Source organism: Ammospiza nelsoni, chromosome 2 (genome assembly GCF_027579445.1).
Source record: "Ammospiza nelsoni isolate bAmmNel1 chromosome 2, bAmmNel1.pri, whole genome shotgun sequence".
In the NCBI taxonomy this organism is placed as follows: domain Eukaryota; kingdom Metazoa; phylum Chordata; class Aves; order Passeriformes; family Passerellidae; genus Ammospiza; species Ammospiza nelsoni.
In genome coordinates this window covers 1078031-1100541 of record NC_080634.1, presented here as the reverse complement: position 1 = coordinate 1100541, position 22511 = coordinate 1078031, and the positions used below count along the sequence as shown (strand labels likewise).

At 51.6% G+C, this 22511-nt stretch overlaps 1 protein-coding gene across 2 annotated transcripts in view; it reads left to right on the top strand.

Annotated features, from left to right (window-relative positions):
* The window catches only part of TIAM1 (TIAM Rac1 associated GEF 1), a 143345-nt gene that overhangs the window by 65377 nt on the left and 55457 nt on the right, over positions 1-22511 (top strand). For both annotated transcript variants that reach the window (XM_059466330.1, XM_059466331.1), the window contains 4 exons: positions 1150-1328; positions 6617-7605; positions 18416-18866; positions 20924-21096. In XM_059466330.1, coding sequence (XP_059322313.1) covers positions 6628-7605; positions 18416-18866; positions 20924-21096 — 1602 coding nt within the window. In that variant the 5' untranslated portion in view covers positions 1150-1328; positions 6617-6627. The remainder of the gene's footprint in view (positions 1-1149; positions 1329-6616; positions 7606-18415; positions 18867-20923; positions 21097-22511) is intronic.

The window sequence follows — 22511 nt, the reverse complement described above, 5'->3', positions numbered from 1 at the left end:
TTTTGTCAGCAAGATTCCCCTCTTGGAAATCATTGGCAGCTGGCATGATAATGAGTCCATTTCAATATAAATGAGCTTCATTTTATTAATTTCTGCCAGCTCCTGAGCAATTCATGAACTGCTTTTCAGATCTCTACCAACAGCTTGGGGGAAGAGGGGGAGGTAGGGAGCAAAGAAGGGAACATGAAGGAAGAGAAGGAAAACAAGAACATTTTTAATTTTAAAAAGAGCCAGTGACTCTCATCTCCTTTGAAAATCCAGCCAAGAGTGAGGATCACACTTTCCCCACCAAGCAGCTCCAAGAACATGAAGGGCAGCAGTAATCCCTCCCCAGGTTTTTGCTCCTTGGGACCTGTGGAGAAGTTTGTAACTCTCCCAAGTTTGTGTGCAGTGTTTAGGTGATGTTTTAGTGCTGGTGCCTGGCTGGGAGAAGGTTGGGTTGGGTGAGAGCTGGGTTGGGAAAGCACTCAGCCTCTGCCAGGCCTGCACTGGAGCTGGGCTCCTTGCAAGGATGCTCACCAGCGGTACCAGGCCTGGAAAGGGCTGGGATTTGCTGCCCACATGAGCTCAGTGGCTGACTGAAGGACTGTCCTAAGGATTGTCTCAGGTCTAGGTGAGCACAGACTGATCTCTTGTATCTGCCCTTTTGTGAGCACAATTAACCTGAGAAGCCTTGCTCACAAAGCCAGATGTAAATGCTCTGCTCCAAATGGCAGTGAAATCCCTGCCTGGCAAACCTCCCTTTCCATGAGTGGGACAGCCTGCAGGGAAACCTCCTGTGAACCCTCCTGGGTGGCTGGGCTCCCCTTGCTGCCAGAATTCAGCCTGCTCTGCTGAAAGGTGCCTCTCTTGGTGCTCATCCTCACGTGCGGGTGTGGTTTTGGCCCTGAGCTCAGACAGACCGGCCTCAGCAAGGCAAGGTGAAAGTCTGGGGGGTTTTGGTTGGGAAGAGGAGCTCTCCACATCCCGTGGCTGGTGGCGCTTGACTGGGTTTTCCATTTATTGTGCCACCATCAGCTCGCACCATCTGAATTTTGCCCGGTGCTCCTTAGGTAAGTGCTGATGACAGCCCCCTGCAGAAGGTGCTCTGTCCAGCCCTCCCTGCTAACCCTGCTCTGTCTGATTTGTTTCTCTCCCCTTTCTCCCCAGGTTTTTGGCATGTAGGCATAGACTCTGAGGCGGGAGCGATGGAGTCCCTGAGTGGCAGGTGCTGACAGCTTCTGCAGCCCCAGTAACTGCTCCCTTTGGGGTCACTTGCAATTCTGTACCTCTCAATGCCACAGCTCTCTGGGGGAAGGTTGCGCTGGATACCGGGACTGCCTCGGAAGGTACAGGTGCCTCCCTCGTGTTTCTGCAGGGCTCCGCTGGGCTCTGGGCTGCTGGGAGGGTGAGGGATGAGCTGCATGGCTGGCTGCTGGGCTGGGCTTTCCGAGGGTGCCATCCCTCCCTCCCTCCCTCCCTCCTCCTCTTACTTGAGCTGGGTCTTTCTGGAGTCCATCCTGTGCTGTAACACACGTGAGAGTGGCTCACAAAAAGGAGTGGTTGGTTAAGGGGTTCTAATGTGAAAACAGTGAAATACAAGGGTCTTTCTGGAGTCCATCCCGTGCTTTAGCACGTGTGAGAGCAGCTCACAAAAAGGAGTGGTTGGTTAAGGGGTTCTGATGTGAAAACAGTGAAATACAAGGGTCTTTCTGGAGTCCATCCCGTGCTTTAGCACGTGTGAGAGCGGCTCACAAAAAAGAAGTGGCTGGTGAAGAGGTTGTGATGTGAAAACAATGAAATATGGGGGTTTTTCTGGAGTCCATCCCGTGCTTTAACACATGTGAGAGCAGCTCACAAAAAAGAAGTGGCTGGTTAAGGGGTTCTGATGTGAAAACAGTGAAATGTGAAAGTCTTTCTGGAGTCCATCCTGTGCTTTAGCATGTGTGAGAGCAGCTTACAAAAAAGAAGTGTCTGGTTAAGAGGTTCTGATGTGAAAACAATGAAATATGGGGGTTTTTCTGGAGTCCATGCCATGCTTTGACATTTCTGAGAGCAGCTCACAAAAAAGAAGTGTCTGGTTAAGAGGTTCTGATGTGAAAACAGTGAAATACAGGAGTCTTTCTGGAGTCCATCCTGTGCTTTAGCACGTGTGAGAGCGGCTCACAAAAAAGGAGTGTCTGGTTAAGGGGTTCTGATGTGAAAACAATGAAATATGCCGCTGGAGTTTCTGAGAAACTCCAAGGCTTTCTGTGGAATTTCAGCCTCTCTGTTGGCCTTTTGAAAAAAGCACATTTTAATTACAAGAAAATGTGTGTGTTCACACTTGGTTATTAGTCTTGTACATTTTTCTATGTGGTTCTGGTGAGTTCAGTGGAAATCTTTGTTGTTGGCTGGCAGATTTTAGCAGAAGTTTATTTCTGTAGGCTCACTGCCCGCTGTGGATTTGATCATTGTTCTGGTTCTCACAGCCTTCGAGCTACGCTCCAGGAGAAAAATACAGATTTGTCACCAGGGCCTCCCACTAGAATCTAATTTTAAATTTGCAATCTGTTGTCTTGTGAGGTGCTTCAAATTTGGTTGGAAATTCAGTATTTTTCAGATATGCTCCTGGAGTCTAGTTGTCCAACCCTTTGTGGGTTCAGGGGTTAGTAACATAGGTTTAATTGAAATGAGTATTCTGGTTTTGTAATTATTTTAAGAAATAATTTAATATCGGAGCAGGGAAAGAGGAAGGAGAATTACTGTTTTAAAAGGAAATTGTGTTCTCTGAGTGGGCCATCATCAGTGGTCATCTAGAATGTGATAACTTATGTGTAACCGTTTCATGTAAGAGTCATCCAGCAAAACCTCAGCAGTTCAGCTGGAGGTCAGGCTGCTTTTCCCACATACCCAGTCTAAGGAACACTGGTCTTCCTGCAGAATTCATGCTTTCCCTGCTGGCAGCCTAGTCTTGATGTCAATCTGAAGTTTGAGCTCTCAAAAAGCATATCTCAGCCCTCTGTTCTGTCTCTTGATGTGCAAGCTGGCTTAAAGGTGGCTTTGTTGAAGTTTCTGATGTTTTTCCAGGAAGGAGCAGGATTTCTGGGGATGGATGGTCAGGCCACCTCTTGGGGATGTGGAGGCAGAGCTGCCACCCCTCGTTTGCCTGGCTGGGGCTGCAGATACAAATCTGCATCTTCTGTGAGTGCCTGAGTCAGGGCAGGGTGCTGGTGCCTCTTCAGGAGACGTGCCTGCCTCCCTGCTCTGCTTCTCAAGCCTCTCCCTCCCAGAGAGAGAAAGAGAGATTTCGTCAGAGGCCCTCTGTTCTCACAAAAAGTTTGGGTTCTGATGAATCAGCATTTTCTGCTGGAAACACCCAGCCAGCCGTGCTCACAGCCCCTGCGAGGGTCAGGGTCACTCACAGCAGATTGCTCCCACCACCACAGACCTGTCCAAAGCATGCAGATGTGTCACACTGCATCTGTGTCACATCCTGGTGGTACCTTGATGGCTCTGTAGTGGTGGCCTGTGCGTTTGGCAGCCGAGCTAACAAGGGGAGCCTTTGTCCTAGCAGCGCTTGCGTGCAGCTCCCATTAACATTACTCATTTTCTTAATTTGATACAGATTTTTTTTCTCGGAGTGTGCTGAATGCAGTTAAGGCACAGACAGGCAGCATCTGGCAGTCGTAGCCGAGCACTCTGAGCCGCTGTTGCCCCAGGGTGTCTGCTGTGGCCCCGTGGGAGGGGGAGGCTGGGGCTCCCCTGCCCTGCCCAGCTCTGCTCTGGGGATGCTGGAGTCTGTACAGGGCCAGTTCCCCTCTCAGGGCTGCCTTCCACGTCTGCCCTCTCGGCTCCCTGCTGCCAAAAACGAGGAGGTGTCACTCTCCAGAGGCATTGTCCCCTCCTGTCCCCTCTGTGTCCCCAGACAGACACCCTTGTGCTGCCTCTGGCACGTGCCAGGCCAACTAGCTCAGCAAAATTAACTAATAAGCTTTTTAAGCTTTTCATTTTGTTGGTTTTTCTTTTCCCCCGGATTTATTTTCTGCTGTTTTAGTGGACTCTGCTGCACGAGCACTCGATTTGGTTCAGGGTAGCTGGTGGGAATGCCCAGCCAGCTGTGCAGGAGGGAGGCAGAAATGGGGTGACAAGGCAGGATTTGGGGGTGTCCCTTTCTGAGGAGCCCCTCAGCCTGACCTGGTGGAGTTGACTGTCCCACCCAAGCTGTGTCCTGCCTGTCCCATGGAGATGGGCTCTGCCAGGGCATGGTGACAAACCTGGGGATGGCACTGTCTTGCATGTCATGCAGGCACTGGGCAGCGTTTGGGAGTTCAGTGGGATCAGGCAGGGCCTTGCCAGGGTGCAGGAGTGAGCTGTGGGCTCACTGACAGCCCTTTGTGGATTTGCAGACTCCTCACCCAAAGCAACAATCCACTGAATTGAAAAAGGGTCGGCTGTTTGCTTTGAAGTCTGACACTTCTTGCCAGTCTCTAGCAGATACTTCATTGTGTGAAATCACTCCCTGAGCATTCCTTCTGTGGAGGGAAGAGTTCCCTCCTTCTTTCCAGGAGAGTGTTATTTCCTCTGGGATGCAGCCTGAGCTGCTGCTCCTTTCCTCACCGAGCCCACTTGTGCTCCTGTTGCTTGTCTGGCTTGGGGAAATCTTGCCTGGTGTGCTTGGAAGGTAAAGAACCATTGCAGGTTTCAAGAGGACTTGAAAAACTGCTCATTCTCCTTAGGGTGAGATGGGAGGGATGGCTGGGGATAAAGGGTGGAAAATCCCCCGAGATGGAAGTGTGGTCAGCAGGAGCCAAAGCAGGAAAGCATTGCCCTGAGAGGGTTTCTTTTGTGGGATGGGAGCACTGAGGGCTTGTTTTAGATATCTGCAGAAGAAAAGATGCAGGTTTTGTGCTTTAAAATGTTCAATAGCCAAAAGCTGGCTGAGGGTTTTTCAGGCTGTATCAAAGAGCTGTAGCTCTTGGGAGATAATGAACCCTTGTCTAGGGATTGATAAAGCTGTCTTTTTCATTTTTGTTTTAAGATTTAAACCTGCCCTTTATTCAGTGCTTTTATTTTTCTAAACAAGTCATGTCAGCCAAAGGGAGTTCTGCCATTCATTTCTGTAGATGTAGGGCATTTCCCGCTGTAGTTTATTTCACCTGCAATTGTGTTTATGTTCAGTGCAGAAATGCCCAGATATTGATGGTGTTGTCTGTTGCTCCAGCACTGAACAGACTTCTAGCCTCAGCCACGAGGAGCTTTGCTGAGCAGAGAAGCAGAGGCACAGTCCTCCTGCTGTGGTCAGAAGTGTCAGTGCAGAGCTCAGTTCTGCCGTGCTGTCCCATTGTTTGGTGCCATCAGTTCCTCACTTTCCATGTGTTTATGTGGGGCTCATTCAGTTCTGTGCAGCAGCAATTGTGTGTATACAGATGGTGAGGGGAAATGGGTGGTTGCATTCATTCTGCCAGCATCTGGGTCAGTACCCACCAGCATCCTGGCAAGGGAGAGGAAATTGCCCCAAGAAATTAAAAACTCCAGATTATTTTACTGTCAGGACAGGTTTTTATTTTCAACCAAAACTGATGGAAATGCCTCAAAACAAAGAAGTTTTGTCTTGGAATTTCTTTTCAAGACTGATGGACTACTTTTCTCTATGTAGTTGTCTCGTGTGTAATTCAGGATTTAATTTTGAACTTTGCCATTTACTTTTCTTCTTCTTCTTGCTGTCAGGCCAGAGGGGAAGGACCCAATACTACTGATAAAATATTTCTGACATTTGTTGAGTGAGATCACAGACCTCAAAGTGTTTCCCAAGGTTGAATCAGATCATCACTCCCACCTCCTGGATGGGAAACCTGTTCCACGGCGGGACATGCACAGCTGAATAATGCAGGAGGCTGGGGCTGGGGACACCAACCCCGTCCCTGCGTTCCAGCTCAGATCAAAGAGCTCAGATCTGCTTATCTGCTTCTGAGGGAGTGGGAAGGAGAGGTTATTTTTGTCTAGTCTGAGTCACTCATGCTGATTTATTTTTCATAATATGGCTTTCTTGTGGGGGACTCTCGGTACCTGCCTAATGTTGCACAGTTTTTTTGTTCCAGAAATCAAACCTGTCATTAGCTCGCTGCCAAACGGGTGGGTTTGTACTTTGCTGTTCGGTGCTTTGCTTTGCAGTTCCTAGCCAAAAAAAAGGTGAAATCTCAGCTAAAGGTGTACATGCCTCTCCTTGTCAGCATCTGTTACCTGCAGATAAACAAGAGCTGTTGATTTTTTGAGTCTGTTGGCTGGAATGGCGGCGCTGATGCTGAGGGTCGGGTGAATGCGCACAGAGCTGAGATGGCACTGTGGTGCTAAACTGGTTCTAGTTCACACCGAGCTGCAGGGTTCAGTCCTTCGCTCTTCTGCACTCTTGGTTTGCACAAGTTTGTGTGGCTGTTTGCTACCTTCTGATTTAACTGCATTTCTAGGTTTGCTGGTGCAGCCGCTGGCTCCTGTCATTAATTAATCTGTGGGATTATCGCCGCAGTTAGGGCAGTCCCTGCGAGAATCTGCGGTGTGGGTTTTGGGACGGGCTGGGTAATTAATTAAATTAAAAACGAGTTGTTGGAGCATTGGGGTGTCCGCGTGCCTCCCTCCCCTAACGCTGTGTCCCTTGCAGACCGTGACGCCATGGGCAACGCGGAGAGCCAGAGCGTGGAGCAGGCCCTGTACGGGGACAAGCAGCCGGCGCTGGGCCGCAAGCACACGTCGCGCTCGCTGCGCCTCTCGGGCAAGGCCTCGCGCCGGGCGCGCCACGCCTCGTCGGGCAAGGTGGTGCACCACCGCGGCTCCGAGGTGAGCACGCGCTCCAGCAGCACGCCCAGCATCCCGCAGTCGCTGGCCGAGAACGGCCTGGAGTCCTTCGCCGCCGCCGAGGCGCGCCTGGAGGACTTCGGCAGCGCCACGTGGGCCGAGCGCGTGGACATGGCGCTGCGGCCCGTCTCCTACCACACGGACTCGTCGGTGACGCCCAGCGTGGACAGCAGCACGGCGCTGACGGCCGCCTCCGTGCACAGCGTGCCCGACTCGGAGGAGAGCCGGCTCTACGGCGACGAGCCGCCCTTCCTGGCCGAGGCCGACGCGCGGGCGCTGCGCTACGCCGCCAACGGAGCCGCCTTCGCCGACGCCGCCGCCTTCAAGAAGAAGCGCTCCAAGTCGGCCGACATCTGGCGCGAGGACAGCCTGGAGTTCTCGCTCTCCGACCTCAGCCAGGAGCACCTGACCAGCAACGAGGAGATCCTGGGCCTGGCCGAGGAGAAGGAGGCCGAGGTGGCGCGCGGCCCCGAGGCGGGCGGCAGCCCCCAGCCCCTGGTGGCCTGCCAGCGGGCCAACTCCATGAGTGACCTGTACTCCCCCAAAACCCCCGGGGCCACCATCAACGGGGGGCCCCGAAACGCCTTCGGAGGGTACTGCCGGAGCCTGGTGTCCGACATGCCCGAGCTGGGCGGCCATAAGATGGCCTCGGTGGGCGCCGAGGACACGCCCTCCTCCTACAGCAACTACAACACGCTGCCCTGCAGGAAGTCCCACTGCCTCTCCGAGGGGGCCTCCAACCCTCAGATGAGCCATAGCAGCAGCATGCAAGGCAGAAGGGCGAAAACCACCCAGGTAAGGCCGTTTTCTGCTGTGCTTTGGCATTTGCTGGGCTGGGCCTATAGAGGAAGGTTTTCTTCCTTTCCGAGCAGAGAGATGCTTCCAGAACTAGTCAGTCTCCAGGGCTGGCTCTGTTCCATCACTGTCCCTCCTTGATCTGCAGCTCTCCTTGGACCTTTTGCACTCTTCACTGCCTCTGAGAAGGGGAAATGTGCATTTGCCAGCAGAAGATTTCCCTGCGTGTTTTGCAGTGCTGACGGTTCCTTTTTTCCCAGGGTAACTGCCAAAGCTGATCACTCCTCTGCAGAGCTGTCCCCCATTCTGCCCTCCCTGCCTTGTCGCCCTCCCCTGCCTGCACTCGTGGCTGGAGGCAAAGAAAAAAACCTGTCAGTGTTTCCCCTCCGTGCTAGACCCTCCCTGGGCTGAAATTTCACTCTTCTAATTAGCTGATGTTAGTGTCTGTGCAAAACATCTCCCTGAAACAGCACTGGCACTGCCAGGCCTGCTGTAAAGTGAGAAATGATGGGGCATGGAGATGTGTGGAGAAGATGCTGCTTCTCTGAGCCAGGGACCGCAGAGAGTCAAGAGAAGCTTGGCTGTCAGGTGTGCTTCCTGCACTCCAGACACCAGGCCTGTAATTTTGGGCCTTTCTTACGTTTTTCCATGCTTTTCCCTGTCCTGCCTGAGGGAGTTCCTGCCCCAGGCTGCAGGCAGTGGTTCTGCTGGCAGGTTAGTTGTAGACAGGGGCAGGAAGGAGTTCCAAACCCTGCCCAGACTCGTGCTGGGATGGGGCTGCTCAGGGACTCCCTGGCCATGCTTGATCTGGGGACATAGGCTGCTGCTAAATATAAAACTGGCATGCTGAAACAGATGCTGCAGCAGCCACAACAGCAGCTTTGTTCTTCCAAATCAGTTCTTTGCTCTCCGAGGTGAAAAGCCTTTGGTGTGCCAGGGCAGGATAAAAACCTAGAGAACAAGAAGGGAAAAAAAAGGGTTTTGGCAGCCTTGGAGCTAACAGCTTTCCTGAAGACTGTTGGGTGCAGCCTGCTTTCGAGGGTATTTAAGGAAAAAGAGAATAGAGTCAGTGATGAACAGCCAAGCATTTGTTTCTCTTCTTGGTGCCTATGCTGGCATTCAGAAGATTCCTCTGAGGCATGTAGTGAAAGTCTGGAATTTAAGTAGTATTTTGTGAGGCCTCAGCCATACCCAGGGAAATTATTTCGTGGGGCTGGTTTCACTGGATGGATCTCCCGAGACAGGAGATGATGGCTGTAAGGAGTCTTAGCAGTGATTATTACCATGGATAAATTCAACAAAATTAAAGCTTTGCAAAGGTCAGAATTCCTCCTCCCAAGTCTTTAATCCCAGCAGCATCCTGTAAGTATAAGATAGTTGTCAGAAATGAAGTCATGGCAGCCCCAGCCTAGCCTGAGCAAGCTTAGGGAAATGACTGCCATTATGTGTTTGAAAAGGCAGAAATGAAGTCCAGATTTGCACACAAAGTGAAAGGAGTCCTTGGTGAGCCTGGTGAGGTGGCTTTGGATGGGGTGAGGGGAGGGAATGACCAGTCTGTGTCTGCAGCAGGTCCCCAGGCAGCAGTCTCGCCCTTTGCTCCTCTTTCCTTGGCACTGCTGGTGTGAGTGAGGCTGTGTCACTGCCCTGCCCTTACTGTGCTCCTTGGCATTCTGCTGGCCTGTGCCAGCTGGCACTGGGCACCTTTGGGGCAGTTTTGTTTCCCTCTGCCCTCCCAGTCTTTCAGCGCTTTTATCTTTACACTCCTGATGACCCCATTGCCCCGGTGCCTGCCATGTGTGTCCTCGTGCTGGAAAACACTTCCTGCTGTAAATGTGTGTTTTGGCCAGCCTTTTAAACTGCTTCCCCCATCCCGATCCCACAAAATCATTGTTAAATCTTAGGGCCATGAGGCCACCACACAAAGGTGCCCCAGGGCCAAGTGTAATGGGGTGTTGGATGCCGTTTCCCTCTTGGCTTCAGGGCCAGTGAGGTGTCACTGCTCCATGGAGTCCCTAATGGGTTCTCCTAGCCAGGAGTGAAGTTTCTGCTCAGATCCCTGCTGTCAGTCCTCACAGGACTTTGGGGCTGTGTTTGCCTGTGGTTTGTGGGTTTTTTTCCCACTTTTTGGAAAGCTGTAGCTGGGATATCTGCCTGTTTCTTTAGTCTCAGCTGCCCTGGTGCTGGAAGGGCCTGATGATCACTGGTGGCTGACTTTTGACTGGTTTAGTTCCTGAAGAAGGGTGTGAGGGCACAGCCTTGTGCCCTGGTGTTTGGTTCCCAGGTCCAGCCATCATTCCATTGCATGCTCATGAGCACCATCATGGTTCCTGTAAGTTAAATTTGCTGCAGGTTCTCACTAGCTGTCCTGGAGAAGTGCATCCCAGAAGGAAGGTGCCAGAATCATGGCTGGACATGTTTTGTTCTAATGCCTTATCCGTGGGTTCTTCACAAGTACGTGGTTTACATTAAAGTGAAAAACACAACACACCAAAACTGGGGAGGAAAATGTCTCCCCATCCAAATTTAAACCTTCAGTTGAACGGTGGGAGTCCCTCTCCAGTAAAGGGAGGGAGCTTTTCCCCATGGAGAGCCAGTTCTATTCAATGTGCACAAGTGATGAGTGCTCCCAGGGTGGCTCAGGGGCTCCCACGCAGCAGTTCTGCTTTTCCCAGCGCTGTGCCATTGAGCCAGGCTTCCCGGGGAGCCCTGCTGGGATCGCTTTGGCTTTTGGAGCCGAGCTGGTGTAGGTGGAAAGGCCTTCATTGGCTGCCTTTTGCACCCTTTTCTCCGGGAATACGAGCTTGGATACAGCTTGTTCTGACTGTGGGTTGTGCGATCCCCAGGATCCCGCAGCCTGTTCTGTGGGATCCAGATTTTATTTAGCAGCCCTGTTGTGTCCTGGGGCAGCTAAACATCTGCCTGCAGGAGACTGCCTCCTCCCCATCCTCCTCCTACTGGTAGACGTTCAGGGACAAATGTACCCCACGCCCGCCTGCTGTTGTGAGCCCTGATTGACATTTCAAGGAGGGAATTTCCCAGAGAAACTGTGGCTGCCCCTGGATCCCTGACAGTGTCCAAGGCCAGTTTGGACCGACCCGGGACAGTGAAGGGTGTCCCTGGCTTGGCAAGGGGTGGAATGAGATGGGATTTAAGGTCCTTCCAACCCAGCCCTTCTGTGATTCTGTGAATTAAGGGATGAAAACCTTGAGGTATGGTTTTGTGCCCCTTCCAGGCCTGTCTTGCCACCTCCTTATTCCATATTCCTTGTGAAGCTGAGTGGGGAGAAGGAACAAATTGCTGCCTGACTCATGTGGAAGCTTCAGCGCCAGCCCCAGGCTGTGTCCTTGGCGTGGTAAATCCCCTTTTGTCCAATTTTCACATTTATTACTATTTTTAGGCCTCTCTAGGTAGCCTGCAGGAATTTGGGATTTCAAACCTTAAAAAAAAAAGTCCTACATTAAAATTTTTGCAGATTATGCAGGAGATGAAACCAAGGGGGTTTGTGGGAATGAGATCAGGATGTACAGGGAAACCAGTCTAAAATGAGACAATCTTTCCAGCTGATATTATTTTTTTACTGTCTCAGGGAATTTCATAACTGGTTACAGTGTTCCATTATGTTCTGTAGGATGGCTAAACTCCAGAGAGCTGACACTTGCTTTTAAGTTGTGTAAAAGAACTTTTTCCCAAAATCATTTTGTGGCTTTGAGGATATAGCCCCAAAATGGAAAAGGGCTACATAGGAAGCACCATCCAGCCCAGTACCTTGTTCCCCAAATAACTGCTCAGGGAAAGGAAGAGATGGAGTGTGGGGTGAATTTTCCCTCAGGGCGTTTTCCCCAAATCCAGCAGGTTAGAGATTGGAGCCTTCCTGTGCAAGGAATGCATCCAAGGCTCTCGGGCAGACCTGTCCCCCATGGATTCTCTTCTCTGAAATCTTCTGCTTCTGGCTTCCCCTGCATCCTGTTCACTCTCTGCAGAGCACTTGTGGCCTCCCAGCCTGCTCTTCCAGCCCTCCTCAGCCATGGCTTTTCCAGCAGAGCATCTCCAGCAGCTGGAGCTCTGCTCCCCTCAAGGAATGCTGCCTGTAGCCTGGAAAACACTGCTGTTTCCAGCCCAGGTGTGATTCCCAATCAGATGGACCTTTAATCTGAGCTGTCTGACTCCAGATGGAACGGAGGAAGGAACTAAAGACAGAGTTGCACCAATTCAGTGGTGATTGCTGGCACACAGGTTAGTGGGTAGCTAAGAGCAGGGTGCTGCTGCTTGGCAGCTGCACTCCGGGGCTCACTGATTCCAGCCCCTTTCAGAGATGGTTCCCAAGGGCTCAGTGTAGCCCAGGCCACGTTCCCAATCCCCAAAAGCTGGGACTGGGACTGTTTGGCTCCCAAAAGCTGGGTCTGGGACTATTTGGCTCAGTTGGATCCCACTGAGGAGCAGGGCTCCACTGGTCACCTGCTGAGACTCTGGGCAAGCCAGCCTGAAAAACCAAATATCTCTGCCTTCAGCCCAGGCCCCCGGGCAAGGAAGGGCTGGAAACAGGCTGGGGGAAACAGAAACCATTCTTTTTTTGGGGCAGCCCAGGCTTGCAGCAAGGCAAGCTGCTCAGGAGTCCACATCTTGGTTCCTGGCCACAGCCCTGGAATGCCTGGACCCAACGAGCTGTTTATGGCCTGGCTGACTGGAAGTGGATTCGGCGAGGCAGGCTGGATCAGAGAGCTTCAGAGGCAGACTCAGAGAGGTCTTTCCTGCCCTGTCACCCAGATGGAGGAGATTAGATCAGGTATTTCCTAGTCGGGATAGTTCAAAGCAAATAGTCACTCCCTTCAGAGCACACAGCGCTGCCCCAGCCTTGTCGGGGAAAGGAGCATGTGAAAATTGGTGTTTTGGTCTTGCTGGCAAATATTTTGATACTTTTTCAAAGACCTTAATTTGTTTTTCTTCCCTCTCTCTCGGCCGGAGGCCAAGGGAAATCAAATCACCAGCCCTGATATTTGATCTAGCTCCACTCAGGCGTGTTTTTTTAAACAGTAGGACTTTGTCATTCATACATCTGAAGTGTATATAACAACATTGGCAATAGCTGTATTCTCTGGGAAGCTCTACACCCTGCATGCTCTTACTTCCAAGCATTTTGCACTTAGAAATCACAGCCAGGTTGCCCCAGCTGCTTGTTTGCTGGGCTGTGCTCACTTACACGGGTGCAATTTGCAGGAGTGCTCCTTCCCGTGTAAATGCTCCTTTGCAGTGTGTGCAGGGGTGCCTGGTTCTCCTCCCTGACGACAGGCATTATTTGCCTGCTATCTGCAGCCTGTGCTTGTTCAGGTGAGCTCCTCACAGGTGATGTGTTTGGGTTTCAAGCTGCTGTTCTAGCAGCTGTCCCCCATTTCTACCCTCTCAGGAGGAATTGCCTCTTCTTGGCTTCCGCAAACACAAAGTAACCCAACCCTGTGTTTTAATTTAACTGGGAGGATTTTGATGGCACGCTGCCCTTGGTTTAACTCGATCGCAGTTTGGCTGCCTTTATTAGTTTTTGGCTAACTCAGTTCCTCTGGAAACTCCTTCAGCTGGGTGGTCCTGGGATGAGAGCAGGGTGAATTTGGGGGTCCTCCTTTGGGAACAGAGGCATTGAACACTGCAGCACCTGAGAACTGAGGGCAGGGTGAATTTGGGGGTTCCTCCTTTGGGAACAGAGACATTGAACACTGCAGCACCTGAGAACTGAGGGCAGGGTGGATTTGGGGTTCCTTCTTTGGGAACAGAGGCATTGAACACTGCAGCACCCGAGAACTGAGGGTGTGGAAGGTGGGAACTCACCTCAGATCCGTGCAGGTGTCAGGAGCTGCAGGCAGGGACCACACTGCAGCAGGGGATTAGGGCTGGATTCTCCTTCATGGAATTGTGGATTTAGCACCCCTCAAAAGCCAGGGAGGAGCTGGTGGGGGCAGTTGAATTTTCCGCATTTCATGTCTGACAGCTCCAGGGCTGCAGGAGTCCCTGTGTGTCCAGGATTTCCCTTTAGGGCACCCAGGGTAAGAAAGGCAGGTTCCTTGGGGAAGCACAGGGATGATCTTTCTGCCACATACTGGCTGGGAAACATCTGGGGCATCAGTGAGCCAGAAGTGCTGCCAAGCCTGGTGCCTAGAGCTGAGGTGACAGCTTAGCCCTGAGACTTTCCCAGGGATTACTGCCCAGACACCTGTGGCTGTGACTCATCCTTTCATCACAAGGCTGCAGTTCATTGCCAGGGGGAGTATCTGGAGGTCTGGGCCAGTCCGTTTTTGTCAGGAGCAAATTTGATTTCAGAGACCCGTGACCCGAACCTGCTTGCTTATTAAATTACCCTGAGCAGCTTTTAATCACACATGGAAGGATTTGTTTATTTTATTTTTTCTAAATTTAACTTTTTAAAAATTTCGACTCTTTCAGACATCTCAAGAGCTGCTGCCCCAGTGCAGTGAGTGCAGAGAAGTAGGAATCAAAGCATTTCTGCCACTCAGGTTTCATTTCATGATTTATGATTTATCTCTGCTTCTCAAGTGACTGTGGAGAAAGGATTCAATTTGGATTTGCAGCAAGCCATGCCTTGACCATCAAATGATGGCAGAGTCAGTACTGAAAAGAAGGGAAAAACACTTATCAGGCCAATCTTTCTCCAGAGAGGAGCTTCAAAGGGACAGCAGTCAGATAAAAGCATGCAAACCATCAGGCTGCTGGCCCTTTTGAAATGTATTCCGTGGTGCTTGCCTCAGGAGCAGCCAGACAGGTTGTGTGCAATCCCTCTTGCTGAGTGTGAGCAACTGATTGCTCTCTTGCTCAACAGGACAGGGAACAAAGGACAGGCACTGGCTTGGAGGGAGCCCCTTGCCAGGAAAACCCCCACTCAGCTGGACTTTTAATGTAATGCTTCATTCAGAAAGGAGTTTTAACCATGAGGAACTGCTCCTATTTATGGAAGTAAGATTTTTCCTACTAAAGCAGCCCCAATGCCCATGAATCAGTGCTGCTGGTGGGGCAGGAGGAGGTGATTCACCCAGGCTGTGACAGTTTCTGTGGTGGAAGTGCAGCTCCTGCAGGCACCCAGAGTGTGCCCAGTCATGAGCCAGAGCTGGGCAAGGCTTGTCCCATCCCGTGCTTTCTTCCAGCAGAGGCCAGCACCAGGTATGTTCAACATGGGGACACTTGGAACCTGTCCCAAAGCTCCTCCCCTGATTTTTGCTAGCGGGATGTAGACATTTTTCCTAAAGCAAAGAGGTTTTCTCTGTTTATCTTTTAAATTCAGCTAGAATTATTTACCAGATGTGGCTGCAGCAGACATGCAGAGGTGTGAGTACCATGTGAGCATGTGCCAGAGCTACAGCACCAGGTACATTAGCCTGATGTAGTTTCTGCATTACAGCTCTATTCCCCACTGCCTTGTTTTGCTTGTTTTGCCTGAACCCCCGTGTTGATGTGGAGAAACAAGCCTGTGTTTAAGTGGGTAGCTAATGCTTGCAGCAGCACTTTATTTACCCACTTGGTTCAGCAGTTGAGCTGCTCCCTGCACTTGATGGAGCTGTGATAACTCATTCCACTTCATTGCACTGGGATGCTGCTGGCACGTGGCCTTGGTGGTGACAATGGCCCCATTCAGCCCGGCTGTGGTCCTCGTTCCAGGGCTGATCTCTGTGCACTGGGCACCTCTCCTTCCTGTTTCCCTTCAGCACTGTGTGCTCAGCCTCCTTCCACAGCCCCTGGGCACCTCAGGGACACCCATGGTGCTGCTCCTCCAAGCCCTTGGGCCGTGCCACGGATCCCCTCCTAAGCCCAGCCCTGATCTCCTCTTGAGGCTCCCTCCACACCACATTTCATAGAGCAGAGCAGTGCTGGCAGCTCTGAGCATCTCTGCTCCCACCTTTGTCTGCTCAGACCCTTCTCCTGCCCACAAGGCTTTGGTAAGGGGTGTTGAGGAGTGGAAAGGGCAGTGCAGGGAGCAGGGCTGTAGCCTTGCACTGAAAAGTTCTTTCGAGTCCAGCCTGTCACTTGGGTTGTGGTTAAGGTTGTGGAGATCTTTGCAAATTGTGCTACAGTTTAACCTTATGGGCAAGTATAACAAATGTATTTACTCTGAGTGCTCCATCCCTGAGGTTTTTTTGCAAGTTACTTGTTTTTATAAGCTGATATGCTCATACATTAGTTACAGAGTATAAGCCCCATTTATTGACAGGGAAACTGAGGCAGTTTAAACGATGTCTCACCAAGGTCGTCTGAATAGGCTGTAGCCTTACAAATCCTGTCTCCCTCAAGTTGGCGGTCTGTTCTAGTAGTTGTTTTCTTAAATCAACTTATTTTAACTAGAGGATCAGATATGCTAAGTTGTCTCAGCTAAGATTTTGGAACTAACTATACTTTTTGTATAGAATGATGGAATCATAGGATTATTTGGGCGGAAGAGACTTTAAAGCTCATCCAGTGCCACCTCTGCCATGGCAGGGACACCTTCCATTGTCCCAGGCTGCTGCAAGCTCTGTCCAACCTGGCCTTGGACACTTGCAGGGACCCAGGGGCAGCCACAGCTTCTCTGCCCACCCTCACAGGGAACAATCCCTTCCCAAAATCCAATGTAAACCTGTTGCCTGTCAGTGTGAAGGTAGCTGGCTTCCCAAAACCAAGTGCACTGGATGCACGTGTGGCTGTGGAAGCTGCTCTGGGTGGGGACAGGGTTGTGCTTCCAGGAACCCTGCTCAGCTCATTCACACTGGAGCAGCAGAGCGGCCCTGGCCTGGCCAGAGCAGCCTGGCTGCATCCAGTAACCAGCTGGACCAGCAGAGCTGCGCTCGTTCAGCAGGGAAGGAAGTGCTTGTTCTTCCAGCTGGACTCCACGTGTCCCCTGGGGAGCGGTGTTTATAGAGCACGGGCCCATCCATTGCAAATTAATGCCTGGAAACTCAGTCAGCCCTGCCCTGCCCCTCAGCTCTCCCTGCTCCGCAGGAGGATGGGTTCACACAGAGCTGCTGGAGGCTTTCTTTGTTTGCACAGAGCTGCTCTGGGATACAAAGAAAACTGGTGCTTGAACCAACATCTGGAAGCTTGTTTTCTCTCAAAATAAATACTCCATTCTGCTACCTCTTCTCAGAAACTCATCTTTTAAAATTTTTTTTTAACTTGTGAATCGAGAGCTAGCTGCCCTTGCAGGAGAGGTAGAGGTTGAAATTCCTGTTGGTTTTGGCCATATTTTTCGCTTCTTTGCATCCTCTTTGCCCAAATACTTAAAATATTTACAGAGCTTGGCCTTTGTTTGTCCTCTGAAATCTGCCACAGATGCCTGCAAATACCGAGGTGGTGGTGGGCATCCCCCTGGGGGGACTAGCCTTGTAGCAGGGCCCAGCTGAGTCTCAGCCTTCAAAACCCCAATTCAGTGGGGTTTTCTCCTGTCTTGCTCAAACTGGCTGTATTCTTGTCTCTTCTGATCCTTGCACTGCGAGTTCTTGGGGACCAGGAAGGGTCTGTGGGATTTGGTGGGGAATATCACATGGCCCATCATTACAGTTTGTGATGAGAACAGAAGTAATCTCAGCCACATTAACCTGTCAGGAAGGAAAAAACAACCAGAGCCTTTTTGGTTACATAATTCTCAAAGGTCGGCCTTGGGGTGTCTGAAATGTATCTTCGTCTGTAGGTGTGAATGCACAATATCAATGTTTTCTCCTCAAAATGCGTGGGTTGGGCGCTGCTTTTCTCAACGCTGCCAGTTTTTGCTACCATATGTTCTCCCTTTGCAAAACCTTTAGCACTGTTAACTTGGCTTAATGTAAACAGATGATGCTGCATCTCAGATTCCAAATTGCCAAGGCTGTGGAGGCACCACCTGGAGCGATGCACGTGGGACTGGTCTTTGCTAACCTGTGCTGGAAGCTCTGCCTCCACCTTTTGGAAATATACCATGCCTCTTCCTCCAGCTGTTTGTTTCCAGAAAGGAGGAATCTTGCCTTGGATGACCCAAGGGCAAAGTGTGGACCTGCAGGGGCTCCCTGCAGCAGTCAGGTGTCATTGTTAGGCTGGATGTGACATACACGCGTGCTTAGGGTCTAAGGAGAAAAAGATTTTTTATTTTGTGTGTTTTTTAGTTTATATGTTTTTAACAAAGCATGATTTTAAGTGATAAACTCCATTACAATAACTTATATATTTACTGGTGTACAGCCCTGGAGCTGTGAGATGTTAAATGTTGAAAACACAGTGAAGCTGGAGGGAAATGCGTGAGGCAGCTTCACCCTTCTCTCTGAGGTGTACAGTGCCTGTTTGCCACCTTTTCCTCCAGTTGTTTGCCTTTGGGACAAGAGGAGACAAGGGATTTCCATTGCCAGAAAAAATGGAGGTGAGAAAAACCATGGTGCACCCAGGTGTAGCCATGACGTTTTCTGAAAAATCCTTTCCTTAGGATTTTTCCTCTTGAGAAGCTGAGAGGCCTCAGGAGCAAAATGTAAACACTGCTTTTCTGCTGCTGCTGTGGAATGCAACAGGTAGATCTGTGATTGTTTCTAGTTAATGGCCAATCACAGTCAGCTGGCTCAGACTCTCTGTCCAAGCCACAAGCCTTTGTTATTCATTCCTTCTTTTTCTACTCTTAGCTGGCCTGCTGATGAAATCCTTTCTTCTATTCTTTTAGTATAGTTTCAATATAATATATATCATAAGATAACAAATCAAGCCTTCTGACACATGGAGTCAGATCCTCGTCTCTTCCCTTATCCTCGGCCCCCTGTGAACACGGTCACACCCAGGCTCTTGGCTGAGCTGTCCCCTCACCCCATGTCTCTGTCCCTCGCAGGACGTGAACGCGGGCGAGGGCAGCGAGTTCACGGACAGCGGCATCGAGGGCGCCGCCACGGACACGGAGCTGCTGTCGCGGCGCTCCAACGCCACCACGGCCAGCTACTCGCCGCCCGCCGGGCGCGCCTTCGTGGGCAGCGACAGCGGCAGCAGCTCGGCGGGCGGCGACGGGCTGCGCCAGGGCGTCTACGAGAACTTCCGCCGCGAGCTGGAGATGAGCACGGCCAACAGCGAGCAGCTGGAGGAGGCGGGCTCGGCGCTGAGCGACGAGCAGAGCAGCGGCACGCTCAGCTCGCCCGGGCAGTCCGACATCCTGCTGAGCGCCGCGCAGGGCACCGTGCGCAAGGCCGGGGCCCTGGCCGTCAAAAACTTCCTGGTGCACAAGAAGAACAAGAAGGTGGAGTCGGCCACGCGCAGGAAGTGGAAGCACTACTGGGTGTCGCTGAAAGGTACGGGGATGGCGGGCAGGGGTGTGCCCAGGTGGGCGCTCTGGGTGTCACTGAGAGGGGCAGGGGTGTGCCCAGGTGGGCACTCTGGGTGTCACTGAGAGGGACAGGGGTGTGCCCAGGTGGGCGCTCTGGGTGTCACTGAGAGGGACAGGGGTGTGCCCAGGTGGGTGCTCTGGGTGTCACTGAGAGGGACAGGGGTGTGCCCAGGTGGGCGCTCTGGGTGTCACTGAGAGGGACAGGGGTGTGCCCAGGTGGGTGCTCTGGGTGTCACTGAGAGGGACAGGGGTGTGCCCAGGTGGGTGCTCTGGGTGTCACTGAGAGGGACAGGGGTGTGCCCAGGTGGGTGCTCTGGGTGTCTTTGAGAGGGGCAGGGGTGTGCCCAGGTGGGTGCTCTGGGTTGTTGAGCAACTCCATAAAGGGGTGATAAATACATCACGTTGGGGGCACCATTGTCTCCTCAGGCGTCTCCGTGACACAGCTGTAATTAGCTCTGACTCTATGATGCAGAAGGCTGAACCATTCCTTTATTCTTCTATGCTATCTTCATACTATATTCTTAAGGAACCCATAACCCCTTCCAGCCTGTCCAATACAGCTTTGACTTCACTGATCAACAAACCAAAACACCACCACCCTTTGGTAAACAAATCTCCATAACACATTCCACATTTTCCTAGCAAGAGGTGCAGCAAGTTCGGCTAAGAACTGTTTTCAGTCTTTCTCTGAGCTTTCTCACAGCCTTTCACAGGGAAAATGTCTGGGAAGGCCTGTTCCTGTTCCCTCCTCAGCTGCCTGGGCCACAGACCCTCTTCTCTCTGGATTGTTGCAGGAACTCATAAACTCATAAACTCATCTCCATGTGCTTCATCAGCAGGGAAATGGGAAACCAGAGCTTTGAAACTGGCCTTCCTCTCCTGTGCTGTGCCCAAAGCCCTATCTCCTGCTCTAGGTGTGGTCACCCAGAAGCCTCAGTGTGGTCAAACCCTGCCCTCCCCACAGAGAGCTCTTCCTAGAGAACTTTTATTTATTTTTATGTTTATTTTTAATTTGCAGCGCTATTTTAAAGCCAAGAGCAAAGTTTGGAGCCAGCTCTTCCTTGGGGTTGCTGGGGAGGGGGAGAGGAGGAGGGAGGGGAGCGCAGCCCTGATCTCCTGGGAGGGGGCAGGAAGGTCTTGCTGTGAGGGGCTGCAAACAAAGGGCCATCTGGGAGAAGAAAGGGGAAGGATGAGCAGGGAGTGCTGTTGTTTTGAAGTGCTTTGGCTCAAGTGGAGTGTTAACTCCTCGGATTGCTGTGCCTCGATACTGGCAGTGTTTAACCGGGGCTTTGAAGTCAACAGCAGCCATTGTTTGGCTGCAAATTGTTTTCTGGGAGGCTGGAGCACCCCTTTCTCTTTCCAGTGACCAGAGCATCCCTTTCCAGTGACACGGCAGCTGTGTGCCAGCCTGTAAGCAGCTGGAGATGGTGTGGGAAGGTGGGAGAGGAGGAGATCCCTTTCTTTTTGGAATCTCCCAAATTGCACGCTTGCTCTGCACTTTATTTTCCTTCCCCGGGAGGATCGTACAGATTATTTTGTAACACCGAGCAGGTTGTTTGCTGGCCCCAGCTAAGATTTTTTTGTCCGTCAGTCTTTCAGCAAGCACAGCTCATCCCAGCCCATTTTAATTCTAGTTCCTGTCTGCATGCAGTGATTAAATGGCTTGGTGTTTGCCTTGGGGGGACTGCAGCTGCAGAGGTGAGGCTGGGCCATGCCCGGGGGTCTGTCTACTCCCAGGGCTGGCTCACAGCTGGCTGTCACCCTCAGGGGACCAGCATCTCACCCCTGTGTGATGGGGTGACCATGGACAGCCCCAGATTTGTGATTTCTTACACTATTTCTCATCTGGGCATGTATTTTACTGCTTGCGACTTTCTGTTTTGGCAGTCCTGGGGAGAACTAAGCTCAGGGTGAACAAAGCAGCCTGGGGTCAGGGCTCACTGTGCCCTACAGCTCCTGGTGTGCCTGCCTGGCACTAAACCCAGCAGAACATTTGAAGCTGCTGCTCGTTGTCTCCTGCAGGCTGCACGCTGTTCTTCTACGAGACGGACGGCAGGTCTGGCATTGACCACAACAGCATCCCCAAGCACGCGGTCTGGGTGGAGAACAGCATCGTGCAGGCCGTGCCTGAGCACCCCAAAAAGGACTTTGTCTTCTGCCTCAGCAACTCCCTTGGCGACGCTTTCCTCTTCCAGGTTGGCTTCTGCAAAGGTTTTTTGTGTTTCCCAGCAAGGAGGGCATCTAGCTCTGGGTGAGAGGGGTGGAAAATCCTGAAAAACCAAACACTGCCGGAGGTTTGGGGTTTTCCTTTGGCAGCACTAGAGGAGGGTCATGAGCTGAATGTGATCAGTGTCAAATCTGCTTTTTTAATAACTGGCTGGACCCTCCTTGTGTAGATGGCTGGAGCAAAGAATGGAGAAATGCTCTTGCACCCCTGTAAAAACAGCTTGGGCAGCATGCTTAGAGCACACAGACCAAGCCAGTAACCCCACAGGACACCCAGCTGGGCACTACAAGTGCTGTGCCACTCTGTGTCAGGGGAGAGTGCTCGAGGGGCTGACAAGACCAGGAGCGGCTGGAAGTGCAAGGGGATGTCTGGATCTGCAGATGCTCTCCCAGAGGGGTGCAGAATCCAGCTGGCCCTTGTTCACACACCTTGCTGCTGCCCCAGAGGACACTGGAAGTGCAGGCTTTGGTTCTTTAATCAGGAAATAGAAATGTCTCCATTTCACTAGGTACTTTAAAGAAAAAAATCCCAGGGCTTACATCAAAGACCATAGATTAGTTGATGTGTTTCACTTGAAGAGATTTCTGTCATTTGGTAGCCACTGCTTCCCTGAGTGATGTTTAGGTTGTCATCCCCTTTCTTATGTCAGGCTGGCACTAACCAGGGTGTGACAGTCTGTTATTTGCAGTTGGCAGCACGTGCTGAGGTGGGGGCATTTCCTCACTTGTGATTCAGTTTTCTTCGCTGGAGGAATCCCTTTATTTCTCTTTCCAGTGACAATGGAGTTTCTTGCCTTCTTAAGCCAGAAGCTACTCTGGGGTAGGATGTGTCCCCACTTCATCACTCCCTTGTATTCCAGAGCAAGAAACTGAATTTATACAGTGTTGTAGGGCCTTGCAGCTGTCTTTGCAAAGGGCTGCATTCTCAAACTGGTGCAAAAAGAAAAGCCCTTCTGATTCTTGGAGGGACTGAGTGTCTGACTGAAAAAACCCATCTTTTTTGGTGGGCTAACTTCCCTGCCCCCTCAATGGGATTTTTCCTTCTGTAGTACTGCCCTGCCCCTCTCTCCTTCACGTTTTCCCTGGGAAGGGGATGAGTATTTTGGCACCTGGAGACCTTCCTCCAGGTGAGAGGGAATCCCAGAGCCACAGAATGGCCTGGGTCGGAGGGAATCTTAAAGATCACCTTGTTCCACCCCCTACCATGGGCAAGGACACCTCCCACTGTCCCAGGCTGCTCCAAGCCCCAGTGCCCAGCCTGGCCTTGGGCACTGCCAGGGATCCAGGGACACCCTGTGCCAGGGCCTGCCCACCCTCACAGGGAGGAATCCCTTCTCAATATCCCTCTGGCAGTGGGAAGCCATTCCCTGTGTCTTGGCCCTGC